The sequence below is a fragment of the Ambystoma mexicanum genome, chromosome 3q, assembly GCF_040938575.1.
Source record: "Ambystoma mexicanum isolate Mex_15411 chromosome 3q, UKY_AmexF1_1, whole genome shotgun sequence".
Lineage (NCBI taxonomy): Eukaryota > Metazoa > Chordata > Amphibia > Caudata > Ambystomatidae > Ambystoma > Ambystoma mexicanum.
In genome coordinates, this window is record NC_090926.1 from 587,856,738 (window position 1) to 587,881,198 (window position 24,461).

The window sequence follows — 24,461 nt, forward strand, 5'->3', positions numbered from 1 at the left end:
TATTTGTGACCAGTTCTCAATTACTTCTCTTTCAGGCTTATTCATTTTTCTCTTTCTCGCATTAACAAAGTTCCACTTAAATGGCTATATATTCCATATCTCATTAATTTCACTTGGACAAGTTTCTCCTGTTCCCTAATGATGCCCAGGCAGCCTCCCGATTCTCATGTTATCTCTATATCTGCAGGGGAACACTATCGGGATCATGCTTCTGAATGTTGTTGGTATCCCACTCGGTCCTTTCTTTCGTTGCGGCCCACTATTGGTGCGGGCAGCATGGCATCTCAGTGGCTCCCAGCTGGGTGGTTTCAGCGCTGTTTGACGGGTGCACGGCTCAGCACGAACTTGTCATGGTCATGCCACCAACGGGGCTAGGACTTAGTTCTTCTCTGCCCAAAAAGGCCAGGTCTCCAGCGTTTCATTCTGGGGTTTAGCACTTAGAGTCGAGAGCTCTGCGGCTCTCCTTGACTGTGCCTCCTCCAGGCGTCACCCTGTCAGGGAGCTTACCCGTGCATACGCTTTTTGCTCACTATGTGCTTCGCCTGTGTGCTCTCCGTCTTAAGTCTACTCGTCTCAGTAATATGTACGTCTCTCCTTAAAGAGACAGATCCTTTTCTTTGTACATAATATATATCATTTTTGTCTTCAACCAAATCTCTGGATCTTAAATATGATACTATGGTGGATGGGCTAGGGAGTTCCTCACAAGAACAGGAGTCCTTATCCCCTAAGGGGCAGACTCTGTGAGGTCCCACTTGCTCAGGCCCCTAGGGAGGGCCTTGCAGAGCGGGCTCGCCTCCTTAGGCTCAGAGGGGGAGGCTCCCCCTTCGGGAGAAGGGGTGAATACCCTTGATTTGTCACAATGCCCAATCATAGATAGCCAAATCAAGTACTGGTGTGACCTCACTCTGGTGTGAATGTTCATTAAGAGGGTCTAGGATACCCTACGTCGTCTGAACTAGATCTCAGGCTCATAGTCTCCCTCCCGGGCTGTGGCCAGAGACCAGGAAGAATATTATTATATACTGTAATGTCCTATCACTGCCTTTGGGAAGGATGACCAACAAAGATGGTGAGCCACAAAGACGAGGTTTAAACAATGTGTTTTACCATGCTTGCTAACATACTGGTCAAATGACTTGTGGTAAACCAATATAGGTGTTCAAGTGTGCACCCAAAAGGTATACAAGTAAGGTACCATTACCACCAACCTGTCTGGGCTATATGTAGTACTGCAACACAGTAACATCTTTGGGGAATGGGGTCGCCCTTCACTGTAGCCCGCACTAACACAATGTTAAGGATGGGACATAGTGTAGCAAAGGAGAATTGATTTTTTTGTGGCAGAGGGATTAGAAGAGGAGAATGTGGTCTGTTAGGTGATGGTGGCCTGGCAGAAGCGAATGTGAAGACTGGTACATGATAGAGTAGTGGAGGGGAGTTAGAGGGCACATTGTCTAATAAGTGGTAAGAAATGCTGTGCTAATTTTAAGGTGGGAGAAGGTGAAAAAGGAGATGATGGTGGGGTGGGGCTGCTTTTGGTATAAGAAATGCCTTTGAAATGATAATAGGAGAGATCGTTTGATTAGGGATGGCAGTGGTTGGGTAGCAAAAGGTAAAGATGGCATTGTGTGGATAATGTAAGGGGAGTTGTTGTAGTTGTGGGGGTCTAGTCTGGTATGACCATGGGGTGAAGGTTAAGTCTCATGTAAATAGCATTAGGATAAATATTGTTGCTGCAGGTGATGGTTGTGGTTTGTGGAGTGATGGTGCAGTGGGGATGTTGTGAGATTTGATTTGAGCAGAGGTGTGCCATGAGATGAAGCGGTGCATTGTGTGGTTGTGGGGTGTTGGTCTGGGAGTGTGATTTGTATAGGCGGATCTGAAGATGGATGGGACGTATCGGTTTTATCTGTCAGACAATTTTAAATGAAGTTTGAGGCATGCAATTTTTTGAGTTGTAGGAAAATGGAATCTGGTGAAGTGTGTGTGTGTGGGGGGGGATTCTAAAGATAGGACATGTGGCAGAATGGCTGTGGGGTATGATGTGTGGCGAGATGGGAAGGGGACGAGTGGTATGTTGGGTGGTTGTGGACATAGTGTGCCTTAGATGGTTGTGTGGTGTGGTGATGTAGGAGTTCAGAGTGTGGGGCAGTATGCAATGAGAAGTTTGGGCCTTTGTATGTGAGTAAGGAGGCAAGTAATGTAGATCTGACGATGGTGTCTCTAGCAAGCGGTTTGATCACACAAGTATACATCTATGCCATTCTTTTGAAACTGGTCTTACGAAGTACAAAATGTTCTCATGTGCTGTCCTGCAGCAAGGGCACAGAAAACCATATTGATTGGGTACCGCTTAAGTGTAAATGACAACTGCTTACTCTTAAACAAAATGTTTCTAATTATTAGGTCCACACTGGAAATCCCCATGCACTAGGCATTGTGTTTTACATGAGATTCTGCCAAGCTACTTGTCAGAGACTGGGTGAACTTCCACTGGCTCTACCATAAAATATGCTTGTTCAATTCCTCCTGTGGGTTTCTTTGAATTATGCAATATATATGTATATAGTTTATTTTGGTATCACCTTGATGTTTTTAATGTATTGTTGTATTGTTAACATTGAAAATAAAATTAAAAAAAAAAACAAATTATGCAATATACATTTGTCTTTGTATTCCAAAAATGAAAGTTACTTCTGTTTTTTTTTGTGTGTGGAAAAAACAGGCTATTATTTCATGTAGTTCCAATGCATTTCGGGCATGAGTCCTTCTAGGATCTGCCTGCAAGTTCTTCTAAACTGTCCTTCACTTCTACTAAGTTAAGCTGTGATTGTTGATGCATGGTCCCATGCTCCCTTCTATGGATAATGCTCCTTTCTCACTGTAGAAAACGCAGAGTGTCACTCTTCGGCTCGTCAGCACATTTTGCACAGTTCTCCCTCCCTGATTTGGGCAGCATTCTTTCTCTGAATCTGATTTTGTCTTTACTTCTTGCAGCTCTGAAGAGTCCAGCAGCATTTCATGAGCAGCGGCGAAGCTTGGAACGTGCCCGGGTAAGGAGCAAGATTCGAAGATGCTTCTTTCTTTCTCTTTCTTTCTTCTTCCTTCTCTCTTTTTCATTCTCTTTTGCTCTTTCCTTCTTTTTCTTTCTTGCTCTCTCTTTCCTACTATCTCCCCTTCCCATGAAGCTGTTCTTTAGCCCACATTCCAAAAAAGACCAACCGGTGTCACTGCAGCAGTCCTTGCCTCCCTTTTGAGGTCTTAGAACTTGACGTTTGAGAAAGTAATCATCTCCACCGCACCAAACTCTGGTATGGACTTATTTTCTGCAGCCAGAAGATGGTTCTATGGAGAACACAGGCATTAAGTAACCATTGTCGCAAAGGAAGTCCTTTTCTTTTACTCACTACGTACCTAAGGCAAGTTTAATTTTTCTTTTTTCCCGCTCTTCTCCCTCTCTTCCTTCCATTTATACTCCGTAAATCCAGTGCACAGGTCGTTCTCGGCGATGGATCATCACACTCTTTGTTTATAGTGTTTGGGCCCATTTCATTGATGGGACAACTGTGCACTCTGTGACGCATTATTTTACAAGTCGCTCAAGGTTCTGCTCACGCAGTGGGAGGACATTGTTTGCTCATCAGCGCCAGTTCGGCCTCTGAAGCTTTGTGAGATCCAAGAGGGTAATTACAGCTCTTTTTACTTTGGCACCCTGTCAAGGCTGAAGGTTTGGCTGGGCTTCCCTGGGTTAGCCGAGGCGGGAGGGCTCCATCTGGGTATGTTGCGGTTAACCACCTCAGTACTAGGGTGCGCCCCAAGGTCTGTGAAGAGGTTTGTAGCTGAGTTTACGCTGAAGGCCCGCAAGGGTCTAATACCAGGCTTTGGCTCGAAGGGGACTTAGGGTTCCTGACAAGGCTGGTACCAGGTTCATGCCGGGGACCGGGGAACAGCCTTTACCGGTCGAGCCGGACGGCACCATGGAGCATCCCTGCTTCCACCAATGGCAGAGCGACCAGCGGATCGCAATGACACTGTGCACCTAAGGGAGTGTCCACTGAGTAACAATATAGTGCTACAAGCGGCTCATCTAGCGGGAATGGACAATGATCAAGCGGACAAGCAAAGCAGGACATAGTTCACCAACCTCAAATGAGAGCTGAGCAAGCAGATCCTCCAGAAGACCTTTACCTCCTGGAGTCTCCCCCTGGTAGATCGGTGCGCAATAGCACTGAAGAGAAAGTATCATCATTACACCTCATAGGAGGGACCAGGGAAAAGGCCACTGCGAGATGCATTATTGATCTTATGCAACAAACCTTTTGCTTATGCATTTCCCCCTCTTCTCTGATTCCGAGAGTCTTGCAGAAGTTCAGAGCCTCCAATCCCTGCAGAGTTTCCTAATAGCACCACATTGGCCGCTGAGTCATTGGTTCTAAGACTTACTGCTAATGGCAAGTGGACCACTTCTACACCCACGCCCCCCTTTCCAGACCTGCGTTGCCCATGGGGCTTGGGGGCGGAAGATAATTTATCCTTTTTTAATTGAATTGATATTTTATTTCTATCGCGCTCATACACAAGTGTTACAGAGCGCGACAAGGCAAAGGAGGGAAACGGGGGAGAACAAAACAACGATCTTACTAGGCCCAGTGACATTGGGAACACGCAAGTGCATGGGAGAGGGGAAGGAAAAAATGGATGGAAGAGGGGAGAAGTGGAAAATGTGGAGCAAAGGAGAAACAGATAAATAATAATAAATACATAAATAATAAAGGCAACAAACAGTGGTAGTGCAGCCAGCAAGTGGCAAGTGCTGGGTTTAATGCAGCAGACAGGGTAGGTCGGATAAGTGCAGGAAGAAAAAAGGGGGTAATGTATGGGTACAGATACAGAACCCAGTGCAAGGGGTGGCCCGGAGGCAATACGGGAGGGTGGCAGGGTGAGCAGGTACCTGGGCCTGGAGGACAGAGGGTGGCCAGGTGCACAGTGCCAAGAGAGAACAGATCAGCAGGGGAGAGAGGGAGCGAAGGCAGAAGCAAAGAGGAAGGTCTTGAGGTGCTTCTGGAACCGGAGATGGTTCTCCTCAAGTTTTAGAGTGGCAGGGAGGCTGTCCCAGAGGGAGGCCCCAGCCAAGGACAGAGATCTCCCCCAGCTTGTTTCTTTGAAAAACGACTGACCCTGAGGGAGTCAGCGGTAGAGGAGCGAAGAGCTCGAGAGGGAAGGTATTTGCGGATGGATAGCTGAATGTATTTCGGACCCAGGCCCCAGAAAGCCTTGTGGACAATGCAGAGGGTTTTGAATGTAATCCTTGCATCCACTGGGAGTCAATGGAGATTTCAGAGCTGGAGAAATACGATCCCAGGGCTTGAGGCCAAAGACAAGTCTTGCAGTCCTGTTCTGGATTAGTTGCAGAGGGCGGAGAGTAGAGGCAGGTAGATTCAGAAAGTTGCTGTTACAATAGTCCAACCTAGAGAGAACCAGAGCTTGGGAGACAGTGAGCTTCTGGGGGAAGTAGAGGAAAGGCAGAGTACCTCTGAGGAGGTGCAGTAGGAAGTTTGACTTTTTAGAGACATCGGAGATGTGGGCGGAGAAGGAAAGTGTGGAGTCAAAGATGACCCCATGGTTCTTAGCCTCGTAGGTGGGGTAGGAGGAGGGCCAAGAGAGGCCAGCCAGAGAGTGAAGGGAAAGGATGGTGAAGGTGTTCCGATGAGGAGGATCCCGTCTTGGTGGCATTCAGACAAAGATCATTGGCGGCACACCAATCTTGAATGGCAGTTAGGCAATCGGAGATGAGAGAGCGGGAGGAGGTGTCCGAGGGCAGCCTGAAAATGAGTTGAGGGTCATCAGCATAGCCCTGGAAATTTGAGCAGAAAATGGCAATGCAGTGGGCGAGAGTTTCTAGGTATTGGTTGAAGAGCCAGGGCGAGAGGTTAGACCCCTGGGGAACACCACGGGTAGAGAGGAAGATAGATGATAGGAAGGACCCAAGTTGGACCTGGGAAGGTCGATCAGAGACGAAAGAGATCAGCCAGAGCCTGATCAGAGATACTCAGGTTATCACAGAGACGGTTCAGCAGGATGGTATGGTTGGCTGTGTCAAAGGCAGAAGAGAGATTGAGTAGGATGAGGACAGAGGGAATGTTAGAGTCAAGGTTGGAGAGCAGATCTTCACGGATGTTCAGGAGTACAGTTTCTGTGCTTCTGGCAGCTCTGAAGCCAGACTGGTGGTCATGGAGACAGCCAACAGAATCGGAATGAAGGTTAAGCTGAGAGATGGCCAGCTTTTCCATGAGTTTGCCCAGAAAGGGAGTAATGGATATTGGGCGATAGTTAGCAGGACAAGAAGGATCAGCTGTGGGTTTCTTGAGAAGAGGATGCACAAGGGAGTGCTTGCACACAATCTCTTACATTTGCACTCTGGCACCTGAAAAATTGATCTGTGGTCACTTGGGATTATCAGTTGATAAATGTGGGCAGCGTGCAAACCACCTACTCGATCCCAGTGCAAGGGAAAAGGGCTTTGTTTTTGTCATTGGATGGTGGGGAAAGTCAAGGAATCCTTGCAGATATCCATAGATTACCTCTTTTCCTTGTTAAGTCTGGTCCATTCAGGGACTCTAGCCTCATCGTACAGAATGCATCTGGCAGCTTTTGGGGAATACTTCTAAACTAATGACAGACTAGTCTCCTTTGTCAATCCAGTAAGGAAACAACACTTCAGGAGACGTATCCATCTCTTCCACCAGACACAATGTCCTGTTCCGAACTGGGATCTGAATATGGTCTTGATGGCTCGCACACACAAAACCCTTCAAGCAAATGGCATCAATTGAGTCACGACTGGTGACCTGGAAAACAGCTGGCAATTTACTCAGCCTGTCGTATCAGTGAGCTACAGGCTTGATCTATTGATAAGCTCTACCTCTCCTTTCACACAGACAAAGTAGTCTTAGGGACCCACCCTTCATTTTTGCCAACGATGGTCTTAGACTTCCACATAAACCAGGACATTTCTCTACCTGTATTTTTCGCATAACCACAGACAGAGGCCAATAAAAGTCTCCATTGTTTGTATTTTGGAATGTCCTTGAGCTTTTATCCCGAAATGACCTACCGTCATCCTCCCTTGTGCCCCTGAGAAGTGTACTACACGTGGCCGCACGCCTTATGAAGGGTCTTCGCAGATACAACCACATGACCACGCCCTTCATCGACCTTAACTGGCTCCCACTGTACACGCAAATTACCTTCAAATCTTTCTGCATCATCTATAAGGCAGTCGCCCTCAAGTCCCCAAGCTACCTGGTGGAGAAACTCAGCACCTCTGGTGGACAGCGCAGCACCAGAAGCCAGAACACGTGCAGACTTGAAATCTGCCGCTGCAAAAAGAAAGGACCAGAAAACAAGCCTTCTCTCCCTAGGGTCCAAGACTATGGAACCTCCTCCACTTCAGCATCAGACTCTCCCCCTCACTCATCCAATTCAGAAAAGAACTCAAGACACACCTCTTCAAGTAGTCTCTCCTCCTGAACACGTAAGCAGTCACATCACCCCGTCCCCGTGTCACCTGACTCGTTTGACACCGTCTGCCTCTCTCCTCCCTGCCACCATGTACAGCTGTACCCTTCCTCTGTGCCACTTTGTATGCTACTCCCGCTTTTTATCTGTTCTGTTGCTACCTTATGTTTCTGTACTGGTGTATACCTTTGTAAAGCACTCAGTTGCTTCTCGAAGATAGGTCCGCGATCAATAAATACCATAATAATAATGACTCATTACAGGACCTCGGACAGACTGTCACCTTTGGTGGGGGTACAGCCAGACAAACCAGCAGCTAAAGCCGTTATCGTGAGATGGATAGTCTCATGCATTTCTCACATTTACCAAGGCAAGAAGCGATCCCTCCTCAAGGCCTGCATGCACATTTGACGAGCAAAAAGAGCACGGCAGTAACCTTCCGATGCCCTGGGAGGGCATATCCAAAGCAACGACATGGACCTCTGCTTCAGCCTTCTGTAAACACTACGCGTTGTATTCTAACTCCAGGCTGAATGCCCTATTTGGACAAAAAGTCCTAAGGAATATCTTGGCAACCGTGTAAATTACATCCTCCCTGGGTTAGAGTAGTGCTTCATACTCTCCCATAAGTATGGTGGAAAGGGGCCAGGACGTAGAAGTAAGGAAAAGTTGCTTACAGTAGTGACTACTGTACTCCTATTCCAATGTTCTCTTTCCTCCATACGCCGCCCTCCATCCCCCCTAAAGTAGTTAGATGGGTCCTCACGGTCCTCTTGACAGTTCAAGGACTGAGGTAAGGAGCGTGCGAGGAGGGGATGCTTGCTTGGGCTTGCCATGGCTCCGGTCCCGTTACCACTCTGCATGTACTCCTATACATATGGAGGAAAGGGGAAATTGGACTAGTATTACAGTAGTCTACTGTGAGTAACATTTCTTGCCATGATCTTCTTTGCGAAGGTATCGGAACTAGTGATCAAGCAGTGAGCTGTGTCTGCCAGCCACACGAAATTGAGAGCTGTTGTTCTTTTTATTTTCTTTCTTTTTTTATGATGTCCCTTTAGAATAGAACATTTCTCAGAGATCATGGGTCACATAACTGGATCGTTACATTATGCTATTGTTGTGGGCATTTTAACGCTTAAGGCTTGTTGAACTTTAATTACTGTACAGAGCATTGTAAACAAATTGCTAAAACAATAGCTAGGTGTCTGGATTCTTTTTTTTTATTAGTCTGCTTTTTCCAATTTGATGTATTTGTGCTTTAGCTTTTATGGTCACACCGTGAAATTCACACTACATTTATTCAATATGGGTTGGCTTGTTACTTCTTTACAGACTGAAGACTATCTCAAACGGAAAATACGCTCCAGGCCACAGCGGTCCGAACTGGTCAGGATGCACATACTGGAAGGTACGTTACCGGCAGAACAAAAACCAACCCCTATTTTTGAAAATGTAAATCTGATCTGAATCTCTATTTCACATCCACCACTATGTTTGTAAGTGGACTAGCCTGTTCCCAGTGATCCCTATCTCCTTGCTCACCTGCCTTTAATATGCAAGATGGGACCATTCCGTCTCGTGAGCTCTGTGCTGTCCCTGCCTTTAATATCTAGTGCTTTATAGGTCTCTGCTCCTCCTAGCCTGGATATCCGAACTGTACAAGCTAACAGACTTGAGAAGTATGTGTTTCTCAGCCCTCCGTACCCATGACTGGAGAAGACTTTCTCCAATAGCTCGAGGCTCTTTGTTTCTATGCTTGTGTTACCTGGAAGGGATGTACCTGTCTTCAATAACCTGGTGCTGTGGGCTACATTACTTTTAATGCAGCAGGATCCTATTACCCTAAGGCTTTGTACTCCCCATTATTTTAATAGCCACGGCTAGGTCACCCTGTCCTCGATGATCTGGACTTGTGTGCTACACCCATACTCACCCCCATTCCCTTTCATACCTAGGACCAGATTAGCTTACTTTCCCACCGTAGTGGATTTTGGCCACTATGGTGACACTGTGGTCTGGAAAGATGTGTATCAGTTGTGTCTGGTATGGCCAATTGGGCAGCAGTCCTCATTTTATCCTCTCTGAAACATGACTGAAACCCTCTCCCTTTGCCGGTAACAGTGCCCACATCCTAGCCCATGGCATTACTCTGTCGATTATGGAAGCCACTGACAATCGGATGCATTTTTTCCTGCTATCCAAAGGTCTGACATCTTCTAGAAGCTGCTGAGTGAGCTCTTGGCAAAGACCAACAATGTCTTTAGGAAGCTTCCTTAGGAACTCTAGTTTTGATTCTGACATAGCTCCTCTGCTCCTTACAGGGGGATCCTGGGACTTTCCAGGCCTTATTCTCCCCAACCCCTGCATACACCCACTCAATGACATGTTATTAATATTTTCCCAGAGACCCTTCTTCAGATGTGGGAGCTCTCCCTTCCCCCAACAAAGTCCTAGTGGTTGACAGCGGAATCATGTGGCAATGCCCGATAACTTGTGCTCCTTTTAATTTGCTGAACTGTAATTCCCCTCCCACTAGGTTAAATCCCCACTTTGTTGTGGTCTGCAAATTGTCTGCCCTCATTTATGGAGTGGAAAAGTCTCCTACCTCCTCATGGTGCTTCATTTGATCATGGCCACACTGAGAGCAGGGGCTGCAATTTGCCCATTCTAGATTTTTCTTTGTCCCCGTAAATTCTACTGATCTCCCCAAGACAGGTTTTCCTTGGCACTGTGAGAAACCAGAAGGTGTCTCACCCGCTAGTATCTGGGGATCTGTCATCCAGGTGGCCAGGACACGGCCTTCGCTTTTGGATCCAGTTCCTGGGGGTGGACCAGTGCGGGAGGATCATCTAGATGAGGGGTCTTCTGGAAGTGGGACACCGGATGGCGGGATGCGGTATCCCTCCCCCTGTAACACCTTTACCCCATCCTACCAGGTAGGATATGTGGGAACTTTACCCCCGCCCACTTTCCCTTCACAAACACTACCACGCGACAGCCCGCTCTGGGAGAAAACAGACTCACACCCGAGCAGTGTACCTGACATGTCCCACTACTATGGTCAGGCGATATCAGGCAATTACTGACAATCACTCACACCTGACTTCCATTAAACTTCCCCACACGGATAAAAGATGGAGCACAAGAGCACACTCTGAGCGAGTGAAAGCCCACGAAGGAGCAGCTGTTTCGAGAAGGCAGCTGAATGAGTTGAGAAATACGGTAAACGAAGAAGGGTTTGTTAGGAGGGAAATACCCTTGACCTTTCCGACAGGAAACAGTTACTTTCAAAACCATTGTAGATCAGAAAACATAAGGCCAGGAAACCAGGCTAAAGAATCCTGCATTCTCCAGCATGGATTCACATGCTCATGAATATTCCCCGTCGCCAGGCTGAGAATCCTCAGTAAAGAAAAAAATCAGTTTCAGTTTTGTTTCTGAACTGTCTTTCTCCTAATAACCAATCACTGGTCTCTGGGTCATACTGCCCCCAGCCAATGACTGCCCTCTACCTAAGCCCCTCTTCAGGCAGCCATCTTCAGATTTTTACCGCACATTCAAGTGTTGGGAGTCCTCGTGCTTAGCTCTCGAGCTTTTACTGCGTATTGCGTTTTTTCAAAGCGTTTACTCTTATTTTTTCGGTCAAATTGAGCCTCAAGCTTCACTGATTCATCTTCCGATTAACGGGGACCCGTTTCAGAAATCTCTATGCCCCTCAAGGGTGAATTTCCGTCGAGTTTCACTTTTTGGAGGATTCCAGAAGATCTTGGAGGCCTACCCGTTGTGGTCATGGCCGAAGACAAAGGAGACTCGACACCTCTGTTTAGGATCTGCCCAGGATGTGGACTTCAGAACATCTTTAAGGAGGATGAGCAGTCCCGGTGCCTCTACTGCCTGTACGCAGATAAATTGCATGTAGAGGAGGCCTGTGCGTTCTGCAAGGACATGTCCTCCCGTACCATGAAGGACCGTCACAAGCGGCTGGCTGGCTGACTGGCTGGAGTGGAAGAGCCCGGCGGCAGGTGAGCCCCGGCAGCGTACTTCTCCCAAGAGAAAAATCTGAGCAGTCTTCTAAGACCTTTGAGGGCGCTCCGGCGACAGGGGCCCAACATAAGGCAAAGCACTGTGAGTCTGCGGGCACCGGGAGCGCTGTTGGTATGGGCTCCTCGGCTGCCAGGCTGGGTGCAGCATCGCCAAAGCCGTCAACTACGAGCCAACGCTCCGGCTCGTTGAAAAGGAAGTCGGACAACCCAGGTAAGGTTCAGGAGAAGGCCCAGTCGGTTCTGACGGAGAAAGCCAAGGGGGAGCGAAGCGGTGGCCCATCCCCCACAGTGAAGGCCTCAGACGCGCCTACGGTTGTGAAGGCCCAGATTCACCAGGCTAAGGCTTCTATTGAGGGAGTGGTAGCGTCCCTGGTGATGACCGTGGAGGCAGCCCCAGTGGAGATGGCTCCCAAGCCAAGAGTTTCCCTGCCCAGCCGGAGGGAATCATCTTTCACGCCCATCGATAAGACCCCAGTGAAGCCCCTGGGCGAGAAGGGGGGGGGGGCACGATAGTCCTACCGGACTCCGATATCCCCTGCGAGGACGAGCTTTCGGGCCTCAAGGCAGTTCTTGACAAGAGGTTCGTTGGGGTCAGATCCTACGGGAAGGACCCCGATGAGGCGGACGTCGAGAGCAACAAAGGAAACGACGAGGGATGGTAGATCGATGAGGAACCGGAGGACACTACGCCGCTGCCGACGCTCCCGTCGCAACCGCTGCTACCACCGACGGACAGGTCGTAGGACATCTTACTAGCGTTGCACACACTGTGCACAGAAATAATGACAAGGATGCCTTTGCCTCCGGCGGACAATACAGCGCCGCCTGGACTGTCCATGAGCCCTCCATCCAAGCGGAGGCGGGTCCATCCACCCTGCCCTGCCATTCTTCACCTCCATCCCCTCCACCGAGGGACGAGACGGAGACCGAGACTGTGACGATGGGAACGGACAACGGCTGCGATGACAGAACTGATCTCCCGTCGCCCCACCCCGGGCTTCTCCTCACGACGAAATTGGCTCCTTTCACTCCATGATGGCTAGGGCCTCCAAGCTTTTTCAGCTATGCCCCGAAGTGCAGAAGAAGGAGGGATTTCTTTATCAGCGACGAGAGGCCAAGAGGAAGACCGTGCTCTTGGTCCCGTTGTTGGACGACATCTAGGACGAAGGGCTGCGCCTCCTGAAGAACCCATCCTTGGCCCCGGCGAAGAGGGTCAGGTACGAGAAGTAGTACCGGGTTCCTATCTCTGCACCTATGTGCCTCAGAGCGCAGCCGTCCCTGGACTAAGTGGTCTCCGCAGCGGCCAAGAAGAAATCTGCTGGGGCGACAGCGTCAACTTCCACTTCCCCGCTGGACGACGAGGGAAAGAAGCTGGACACCATGGGACGTCGAGTCATCTCGTCGGCGACGATGACTATTCAGGCGAGCAATGCTCTCGCTATCATGGCCCGCTACGATAGAGAGCTGTGGTTTAAAATCGCCCCCCTCCTGGACTTCCTTCCAGACGACAAGAGGGTAGAGGCTCTTGAAATCTTGCGAGAAGGTGAGGTGGCTTCGGACCACGCCATTACGGTGACCACGGACATCACCGACACCGGCTTCCGCCAGATGGGCAACACCGTATGCCTTCCCCGGCGTGGTTTGCTCAGGGCCACCGACTTCCGCCAGGACGTACAGGCGAGGGTACTGGACATGCCCTTCTATGAGAGCAACTTGTTTGGCAAGGCAGTGGATGAGTCACTGCAGGCCATCAAGCCAGACACCGAGACGGCCTGTGCCTTGGGCACGCTCCATCAACGACGGCCGTCCTTTCAGTTTCCCGGAGGCAAGGCGCAAGGTGCCTCCAAACGACTCAGTGGCAGCTCTTCATACCATTAAGCGGCCTGTTCTTCATCCCAGGAAGCCTACAGAGGCCGCAGCAAGGCCGGAGGACATCGTTGTCGTCGTCAAGGGGCCCAAGGTGGTAAGGCCTCGGCGAAGCAGGACTGAACCAGCTGTGACATCGGACCCCACCCGAGCACCCCGGTGGGAGGCCGGCTGGCGGACTTCGTCGGCGTGTGGAAATCCATCTCATTCGACCGTTGGGTGCTGAATGCCCTGGCCCACGGACACACTCCGGAGTTCCAAGGGAAGTGTCACCGTTTTCCACCCGTGGCCAGGAAAGAAAACCACATTCCTCAAATACTTCTGGAGGTACGAGCAATGTTGAAAAAGGGCACGATAGAGCTTGTCCCAAAGAGGCTACGGGGCTCCGAAGTATACTCGCAGTACTTTCTCGTTTGAAAGAAGACTGGCAGCTGGCGGCCCATCCTAGATCTCTGCCGCCTCAACAAATACATAAAATCCCAGAAATTCCGGATGGTCACCCTTCAGCACGTGCTGGGACAGCTGGAAGAAGGGAACTTCCTGGACCTGGAGGATGCCTACTTCCACATCCCCATACACAAGGGGTATCGAAAGTTTCTGCGCTTCGTGGTCCAAGGGCGGCACTACCAGTTCGAGGCCATTCCCTTCGGTTTGAAGTCGGCCCCAAGGGTCTTCACCAAGTGCCTGGCACCGATGGCGGCGCGGCTGCGCCTGCAGGGGATCCACGTCTACCCTTACCTGGACGATTGGCTAATCTGAGCGAAGTCAAGGGAACTCGGCGTCGAACACACATCGATGACCGTCCGCCTGCTCACAGAATAGGGGTTCTCGATAAACTATGCAAAGTCCTGCTTGGTGCCATCGCACGACACTGTTCCTGGGAGCCAGGCTCAACACAGTGGCTCGACTAGCTTCACCGTCGGAGTAGAGGATAAAAGCCATCCAGGACAAGATACAACGGCTGTTGTCCATGGAAGTTGCTAGGGTGAGGTCCATCAAGTCCCTGCTCGGTATGATGTTGTGCATCTACCTTGTTCGACTGTGCAGGTTGCGGATGCAGCCACTGCAGGAGTTCCTCGACGCCTTTTCGATACAAGTGATGGGAAGCTTCGAAGACAAGTTCGCCCTCGACAAGTTCCGTCGGTACGATCCGGTGGTGGGGAACCCGCGCGCACCTCGCGGCGGGCATGGACTTCCACACCCCAGCGCATCAGAAAACGGTGATGACGGATCCTCCCCGGATTTATGGGGCACGCACACCAGAGATCTCCACGCAAGAGGCCTTTGGCTCCTGGAGGAGAGGTCGCTGCACATCAACGTCCTGGAGCTCTGGGCCATGTTTTGGGCCCTCAGGTCCTTCCTTCGGTCCCTCAAGGGCAAGGTGGTATGGGTCTTCACCGAAAACACCACCACAATGTTCTATATTCGGAAACAGAGGGGCACCAGATCCATGGCTCTTTCCAGGGAAGCGCAAGATATGTGGCACTGGGTCGTCGCCCAAGGGATGTTCCTGGTACCTTTTCACCTGGCAGGAGTAAAGAACACCGTTGCCGACTCACTCAGCAGGGAGCTGCGCTCTTGCCACGAGTGGGAGCTTCAGCAAGATCAAGTGGATCTCCTATTCTGACGATGGGGCAATCCCCAAATCAATCTGTTTGCGACGGTGACGAACACCAAGTGCCAGAGGTTCGCCAGCAGGTTTCCCCAGCCGGGGAGCATGGGGGATGCATTCTCCTTCCCCTGGGACGGCCTGTTGCTCTATGCTTTCCCACCGTTGCCATTGCTTCTGCGACTCATCAGTCAACTCCTGAGGATGATCCTCATCGCACCGGTGTGGCCGAGGCAGATATGGTACCCGGACCTTCTGGACATGTCAGCGTCCCCTCCAGTCAAGATTCTGATGGACGCAGATCTTCTCGCCAGGGAAGGAGGCGTGATCCTGCACCATGACCCAGGGTCGCTGAACTTGCAGACCTGGCTCCTGCAGCACTAGAGTTCAGAGGCTACGATATCCCGGCGGACTGCAAGGAGGTACTTGTCAAGGCCAGGGCTTCCTCTACTCTTAAGTGCTATGGACATAAATGGAAGAGGTTCACCGTCTGGTGCCATGCACAGAAGATCAACCCTCTACGGATTACGGCCCCTCAAGTGCTGCCGTACTTGCTGTCGTTCGCCAAGGCGGGCTGGCCCATGCCTCCATCAAAATTCATCTGATGGCTATCTTCCGCTATACCAGAACTCCGGGGCGGTCGTTGCTGTGGTCTCACCGCCTGGTGAAGGAGTTCATGAAAGGACTGTACCACTCGTTCCCGCCGTGAAGGCTCTGGCGTGGGAGCTCAATGTGGTGCTGACTAGGCTCATGGGTGGGCCATTCAAGCCTTTGCATTCAACACCTCTGAAATTCCTGTCGTGGAAGACAGCGTTTCTTGTGGCCATCACCTCCTCACGGAGAGTGGGAGGGATCCAGGCCCTCTCCTGTAAGCCTCCATACCTGACATTCCACGAGACGAGGGTCGTGCTAAGGACGCACCCCTCCTTCATGCCCAAGGTGCCATCGAACTTCCATCTCAACAAGCCCTTGGTGTTACCTGTTTTCTTCCCGTCGCCGGCTGAGAGGACTTTGCACTCGCTGGATGTGGCTAGAGCACTGAAGTTCTATGTGGACCGCACAAAGAGTTTTCGGAAGACATCACAGCTGTTTGTGAACTTTGGCCCTGTGAACCAAGGGAAGGCCCTGTCCAAGGCTTCCATTTACAGGTGGCTCTCCGGCTGCATGACGCACTGTCATCGGTTGGCAATCCGACCGTTGCCTGGCCATCCGAGAGCTCATTCGACCAGAGCGATGGCTGCAACTACGGTGTACCTGTCTGGTGTGCCCCTGCTGGACATCTGCAGGGCTGCTACGTGGAGGTCGACGCACACCTTCACAAGATTCTACTGCGTCGACTGCAGGATTCCAGGGAGGAGTCCAGAGTCGACCAAGCAGTGCTGTGCAACCTGTTCGCTTGAAGGTGAGCCTGGTGAGGAGGTAAGAGATGCTTAATGATGAGTTGTTGAAATGCTTAATATTGAGCTTTGCCACCTCCTCTGGTTGTACATGTGTTTACTGCTATGTATTCTTGTATTCATGAGCATGTGAATCCATGCCGGACCCCATGCTGGGGAAGGAACAAGTTACTTACCTGTAACTGTTATTCTCCAGCAAGGGTCTGGCATGGATTCACATGCGAACCCTTTCACCTATGCCTCTGAGGCTCTTCTCTTGGTTCTACTGCCACTTTACGTGCTACCAAATCTGAAGATGGTTGCCAGTGGAGGGGCTTAGGTAGAGGGCAGTCATTGGCTGGGGGAGTAGGACCCAGAGACCAGTGATTGGTTATTAGAAGTTCAGAAACGAAACTGGATTCCCAGCCTGATGGGGAATATTCATGAGCATGTGAATCCATGCCAGACCCATGCTGGAGAACAACACTTACAGGTAAGTAACTTGTTCCTTGTGTGTCAGAGAGAAGTCGGAGAGAAGCATCTGCCGTTTTGGTATCATCCTTGGCTTCAAGAACAAAGTAGCGCCAGAGAGATCAACACAGCTGGGAAGTTGGGGAAGCCGATGCAAGAACGGTCTGTATTGTACCAGCACACTCGTAATGAGGCCCATTGTATAACGAGCGCAGAAACGAACATTGCTAAATGCGTGTGATGAAAGACGCAAGTAAACCTCAATTGCTGATCAGTGTTTGAACTTTGAGAAGGAAAGATACAAGAACAGTGACAGAGTGGTCCGGCGCCGCGTAGGTGCTCAAACAAAGGTCTCTGTAAAGGTATTGAGCTAAGAGGTGGCAGAAACAAAAGTAAGAACATTGTGTGAAGTGAATCGAAGTGGTCCTGCGACGGTTAAGTAAAACCCATTGCACATTCGAAAGTCTTCAATTTTTGATATCAAGAGGAAAACTTAGAAAGGGAGATTGCATGGTCTGAGCCCGAACAAGGGAGACCAAATGTGAATATTGTGCTAGAAGGATCCGAGCTCGAACAAGGGAGACCAGTTGTGAACATTGTGGTAAAAAGAGAGAGAGACCCATGATGAATATTGAAAATTAGACATTGTATATGTGAAAGCTCTGATGAGAAAGAAACTTTGGTGCTTATTTGTTGCAATAGGCCGTCTGCAGTAAGAGACTGTTATTGGAAAAGAAGCTTTGGCAAAAGGACTTGATACCTTTACTTTGAAGAGAAGCCAGAGTGTGTGCGAAGCTCGAACATTCCGCCTTGCCACCTATTAAAAACGTGGGGAAGGGAAGCCAACTGCTCAACTATCCTGACATATTATTTCTTGAAAACATTTCTTTTTGCATACACAATTGTCCCATACCCTTTTTGTATTTAGAAGTAAGGATTGGGAATAGGTTTATTAGTATAGGCCCTTTTATTTTGACAGACTAGAATAGGACTGTGTTATTTTTATTTGATGGTCGGAGCTTGTTCCCATCTTTAGATTTAAGTTCAGATAGGTGTTCAACCAACCCATTGAAGTTCTATAACCACCCTTGAACTGTCTGTTTTCACTGTTTGATACCATGCCTTCCTTACAGCACCCTATGGTCTGAAAACCCACTATCCATCCCTGAGAGCCCCCTCCCCAAACATTTTGTTTTGGCCATCCATTCGTCTATGTGGACAATGATGCATGGCTAGAATGATGGCCATTTATAATGGCTTAATCTCACACTGAGCCCACACAGGCAACCCTGGTTTTATTTTACAGTGGTGTAGACTGTTTTAAAGACCTCCGAGAGTTTCCATTTGTCCAGTGTAGACGGGCAGTGTGTTTTTGTGTTTTTTAGAGCCAGCCTGATTGGCTTGCTACTGAGATCTTTGTGTGCTACACTGTGTTGTGATTGGAGGCCTGGCTTTGGCCAGCTTCTGAATGAAAGAATGTATTATCTGTGGGAGTCATTGTTTATTCAGGTAGCAGCCCAACATACAGGAGTCCAACTCGTCATGGCTGGCATACAGCATTTTCTTGCAGCCATTTTAGGTGGTTAGGTTACTTTTGTATTTATTATTTTGTGAGTTAGTGAAACCGTGAGGGGTGTAAAGGGGGACGTTATGGGGCCTAGCCCCCATACAAATGTGGCAGTAAATGCAGGCAAACTGCCTCGTCGAGTTGGCCTCCTGCGCGTTGTACCAGTTCCATGTATTCCTTTGATGTGTACCGGATTTTCGAGAAGACTATTGCTGAATATGGGCTGCTTTTGAGGACCATGGAGTGGCCATACTGGTTGTATCCTAGCTCCTTTGGCCTTGTGCCCTGCTCCTTCTCTGAGGGTGGAATCCCATCATGGGCTATTAACTTCCTGCTATCCTCTTGATCTGGTTGTATAATCTATTGGCAGTTTATTTTTATTTATTTTCCTCAGATTTGTTTTTCTCCAATTGTTTTGCTGAGACCATAGATACCCACCTGTTTTTCCTAACCCGAACTCCCTATCTACATTTAGTGGGGGCAATTCTATCAAATAAAGTGAGCGAAAATGATTCAGGCAAAAGAAATCAATAGACCTACTTCCCTTTATCTTCCTGTTCTGGCTATTTAGAAGGTTTTCTTGGCCTCTGCAATGTTGACTCCCTGACAATGCCTTTTGTCCTAAGTGCCTAAGGTGAAAAGTCTTCCTGGCCTTTAAGTCGGATTGCTTGCTCCTGCCCCACCCCAGCTCTGTTCTTTGGACTTCCTGGGTCACACCCAGGCGTTGCCCCCGTTGTGGAACTATTTCATACTGGCTGGCTTCTACCTCCTGTCACCGTCCACCTGGATGCTGATGCTTCTGACTCGTGGGTCGTCTCATATGATGTTTGTTGCACCTTTCGGTCATCTAGAACCTTGCTGAGGTGTGGGTTTGAGTCCCTGCTATTTTGTGTCCCCTGTTACAGTAAGCTGGTTCTAAACCTGACACCTCGCCACCTGTGCAACTACCGTTCATAGGCTGATTTCTTCAGATCCAGTGCCCTGAGTACTTGTCCTGGAGTCTTGACCCTGGATCCATCTGCAGAGGTCCACTGGCTGCTGAGTAATGGGGCTTGAGCCCTCTATCCTACCGTTGTTTCCTATTGCTCGGAGTGGGCTTTGTGATCCGTTTGCAACCAGCTCTTCCTGCTCTGCTGGTTTCTTAATGAAGGACTGGAACTCTGCTTCTTGGTGGTCTTCTCTGCTGTCCCCTCTTGCTGGTTGGCCCTTCTACTGCACATGTGGGGTGACAAGAGCACTTTCCTCACTTTATCCTTTAATGGTGGCAAACCTATGGGATTTGGCCTGATTGATTCCTAAGAGACAGCTTTTGAAAACTCTTTAAACTCCCTCTTAGTACTATACTTCACTGAACCAATATGTTTTTTATGTCCATCTCAATGGGCTCTGGAGCTTTTAGTACACAGTCTGGGATTTCTGAGTGTACCAGTGATATTTATTATAGGTTTTAATATAATAACATAACTACAGTTCACTCTGTGCCTGTAAAGCAATAGTGTTACAGTAACCGCTACTCTTTTCATTGTTTCTGTCACACACCTGTTCTCCTTCTGCAGACCCACTGCCCTCCTCTGTCTCCTCACCTGAATTACTGGAGTCCGATCGGTAGTAGTCCCGACTTTGCCGGTATTGGTGCTCCACGTTGTTCTTTCGTGGTGAAGACCTGTCTCGATAGGAAGCCACAGTGACCATTGGTGAGCTGTAGCCTTGTGGCTCCTCCACTGAGGCAGGAGAGAAAACGAGGGGAAAAAGACAGAGGCTGAAAAAAACCCTTTGCTGAATGTGGTTGCATTTAGAAGGAAATTACTGGCAGTCGTAGTTTTGGAATGATGAGCTGTTATCCGGATAGTCTTTGTTGCGGCCCGCAATGATCCGGAGAGAGCCGATGGCAGTGTGGGTTGAGGAGGCTGCAGTGATGAGGAGTAAGCCGAGTGCAGCGTGGAATTGGGAGTGTCGGAATGAAGGAAGCGTACTGAACCGTAGTCCAGTCTGCAGAAACAGCCATAATACCGAACAGCTGCAAGAGATCCACCTCACTGAAAAAGGGAGGAAACGGAAAGCGGCGGGGGGGAAGCGCTGCAAGGAGAGGGAAGGCAAGAGAGAGTGGCACATGGGAAGAAAGCCTGTGATACAGCGGAAAGGAAAGTAAGCGCACGAAAGGTAGAGTTACTGAGCGTTTCCAAGCGAGAAAGCCAAAGAGCGTAACTCAGAGGTTGCAACGCAAGGAATGCTGGGAGGACGCGGGTAATGAACCTCCCAGCCCGCAGCGAGACAGAAAAGACTAGACCGCCACCACACCAATTAGAAGAACATGACAGAACCTTTAATGGCCGCCCCACCTATACCTATTCCACAGCCTCCAGGGACTCGGGCGCATGACATTTTCTACACGTTTATTAAGGTGAACATGGACTGATGATACTGTGTTTGCTGCCTATTGTGTTAACCCATTAAGGCCTAGTTTCTTAAATATTCTAACCCATTTCTTTCTTCCCAATTACAATATATATATATATATATATTTCAAAAATGAACAGCAGACACCATTCGGGCAAGCAGCACTCCCATATGTGAATTCAACAGTCTCTTCCAATTATTGCAGCGGACAGAAACCAACTCAAACGGCACGGGTTGAATAATAAAACAACCTTTATTTGTAGAATTTGCCTTTATTGCTGTTTTCTTACATACTACTTTATTGGCATATCTTTGTGTGTGTACCTATTTGACTGTTTTAACTCATGCAATACTAAAATGTCTGTATATATTTAACAGTATTTGATGTGGGGTCTTTTTAGTCTGTATTTGTCTTCGGTAAATTGTACTTTGGTCACACACTCCCTTCAACCAAGAGGGAAGTTTGACTGCTCTTCCGCTTTACCATTTGATTGAGGTTTGGTCTAACTTGGCAGACATCCTATTTTCCCATTTAGGTTAGGAAGTTTCACATGCCTTGCCAAAAGGGCATGGAAAAACCTCCCTAACGGAGACCAATGTCCAGAGCACAGCCATTTCCAGGTTTCTGGGTTCATGTATTTGTTTTTAGATGGGACACTCTTGATGATACACCCCCTGTTGCTGCTCTGGTGTTCCTGGTATTGGTGAGGCACTATAGCTGCTGGACTAATGAAGGCTAAGTTCTCTTCACTGACTAGGACTGTATCATCTCTCTAGTACCGCTCAGCCCTTATCTAAATGAAGACATATTGTTATTTTTCATGGTCTGCTGGAGGCTCAGCATTGGTATTGGTATTGTGCAGCCTGTTTGCTCCGTTCGGGAAAGCAACCTTATTTAATGGCTGACATCCTTACTTGCCGGTTATGTTTTCTCAGAGATAGGAAACAAGAGTATTCTCTGCATGTAGTCTATCCCCAACATACCAGAAACATTGGAAGAAGATATTTTGAAAAAACAATCATAAACTTGTCTTGATGGAAGAATACTTCCTTCTTTAGTGTGCATGCACTGGAAATACACCGTAAAAGTTCTACAAGATCACTAATAATCACATTATTGGATAGGTGCTAATCCTGTTTAGATCTAATTAAAGCACTAGGCCACTATCAATGACAATGGATCTGCTACCATCTTTCTACACTGTTAGGACAGTTTTTCTAAAGTCCACCTAAGTAAGACTGTATAAGACTAACCCGTGGGCAATATAGAAATTCCAATTCTTAGTATAGACCTGTACCACACAAGGTACTGGTAGGTTGCAGAGCAACCAGGCTTACCTTAGGAGGGAGAGGGGGATGTAGGAAGGTATAAAGAACTTGTTGCATACATGTGGTCCAAAGAAACACTTATAAACAGATATTTTGAAAAAAATAATGGTTTGTTGTATACATATATATATGCAGGCAAAGGGAATTCTTTAAAATTGCAAGTACTTGTCTAACTCATAAACACAATATAAAAACCAACATAATACTTATGTTTAGTAAAGCAAAGTATATAACACATTTAGAATACAAGTATGCAATTCAAGGTGAGTAAAGCCACATGATTAGACTTTTAGAATGGCAGTATGCAATTCAAGGTAAGGAGACACTATCGGTAGTAAACCGTTAAGATTATTCTGTTCCAAACATCACATTCTAGAATAGTGGAACACAATTCAAAGGTAAGTAAATAACTTTGTAATGCTTTGCGTTTCAGAATGACAGTATGCACTTCAAAGGAAAGTAATGACTTTGTCACACTTGTAACTTATTCTGTTTCAGGAATAAGCATTTACAGCACCAACACATAGCAAGTAATTACTTAGCAACACTTGTTCTTTTTTTTAATTATTTTATTTGTATATGGTTTATTCAAACCTTTACAACAACAAAAAAAAATACGAATTGAGTTAATACAATAGCACAAAACGTTTTAAAATGCAATACTAAATGTATTAACAATGTGTTAAAAAGAAAGTAAAACCAACCATCAGAGGTGAGCAAGCTATCACCATTATCTCCTCATCCAGGAATCTCCCATGATTTTATAAAAGATGCTACAGCGAGACCGGCAGACAAAAAAGGGTGTACAGACATCTTTTCCACAGGTTATTTAAGTCTGACCAACTTGTATGAATTTTCAAAAATATGTCTGTCTTTCAAAATGAATAGCCGGACATTCCATAAACAAATGTTTGACTGTTTCCACAACCTCATTGTTCTTACAAAACCAAGCGGCTTCTGAACGATCTATCAGCCCTCTTCTTAAGAGTATCTTCCTCGTGAGCATTCCACCGAAATCTCACTATAAGGGAGCGGTAATGCAGTTTTGGGAACAATATTAAATACAGAGCACTGGTGCCCCTACTTTTATATTCATGGGATAGATGCTGCAGAGAGGGGTAACCATGAAAAAAGACGATAGTGTTCGTCCAGTCCCTTTTGTACAGAGTCTCTTTAACTTTCATTGGCCTTGATGTCACTAAGTCGATGTCCACTTTAAGATTGCCCAAAAGCGATTCACAATAAGTTCTCAATTGCCTAAGAAAATGAAACTAGACAGATCAAGTTTGGTCCATGGTTTGTAAGACGTAATGTGCTTCAGTATACAATGAGGCGGTGAAAGATGCGACAATCTTTCGGTATAGAAACGGAGAGAGAAGCCCTAGCTCATATTTTATTGCTGCCACCAAGACAGCATTGGAGATTTTCAAAACTCATCTCCACATCTTCCCCTCAAGAGTGTACAGCCAAGAATGCAATTCCATCGGCTAGAGTTCCAAACCGTATGTCAATTTGGCAATTGCTTTCCCCGCATAGGATTGAATGGCTGCCTTTATAGTAAACCTACCAAATTTTCTATCAATCATCACAAGCTGGTTAGCTAAATTCTTCGCTTTTAGAGTTAATGTAGCCTGTATATCTCTCACTGATGGATATGCTGAGATGTGGTAACGCAAGTATGTTAGACTGGCCGTGCTCAATACAGGAGAGTCTCGAAGGAGCCACAAGGGGCACCCTCTCCGAGCTCCAGGATTTTAGTTTTTAAGGGGTTGATTATTAAACAGTCCTTCTGCATAAGTAGAGAACGCTGAGAGTAACCTCTGCATCCCAATCCTGGAGCAGTCGATAAGTAAGAAATCATCTGCATAGGCCAACCATGACGTCTTAATTTTCCCAAACTTGGGGGCGATAAATGCGGCTGAATTCAACGTCCCTCCCATGTCTGATAAGTAGAGATTAAAAAGACAGGGAGCTAAAACGCATCCCTGCCTTAGACCAGAGTCTGTTGTAATTCTACATGAAAGGTCCCCAGCTTGATTCAAGCACACATAAATACCAGAATTGTCATGCAAGCCAATGATCAGGTGTAAAAGACTACTTGATAGGCCACATTTCTGTCATTTTAGCCATAGTCTACAACAGTCTATCCTGTCAAAGGCCGCCGATAGGTCAATCGAGGCCACGTACATATGCAAATTCTGGGCTGCACATGTCCTCTCCTGAAACTCTGACTACCCCACTAATATTTGTGGAATATCCCCTACGGAAGCCGGTTTGAA

At 47.9% G+C, this 24,461-nt stretch overlaps 1 protein-coding gene across 4 annotated transcripts in view; it reads left to right on the top strand.

Annotated features, from left to right (window-relative positions):
• The window catches only part of MRTFA (myocardin related transcription factor A), a 614,269-nt gene that overhangs the window by 274,474 nt on the left and 315,334 nt on the right, over positions 1–24,461 (top strand). For all 4 annotated transcript variants that reach the window (XM_069654401.1, XM_069654404.1, XM_069654402.1 and 1 more), the window contains 2 exons: positions 3,001–3,056; positions 8,857–8,932. In XM_069654401.1, the coding sequence (XP_069510502.1) occupies positions 3,001–3,056; positions 8,857–8,932 (132 nt within the window). The remainder of the gene's footprint in view (positions 1–3,000; positions 3,057–8,856; positions 8,933–24,461) is intronic.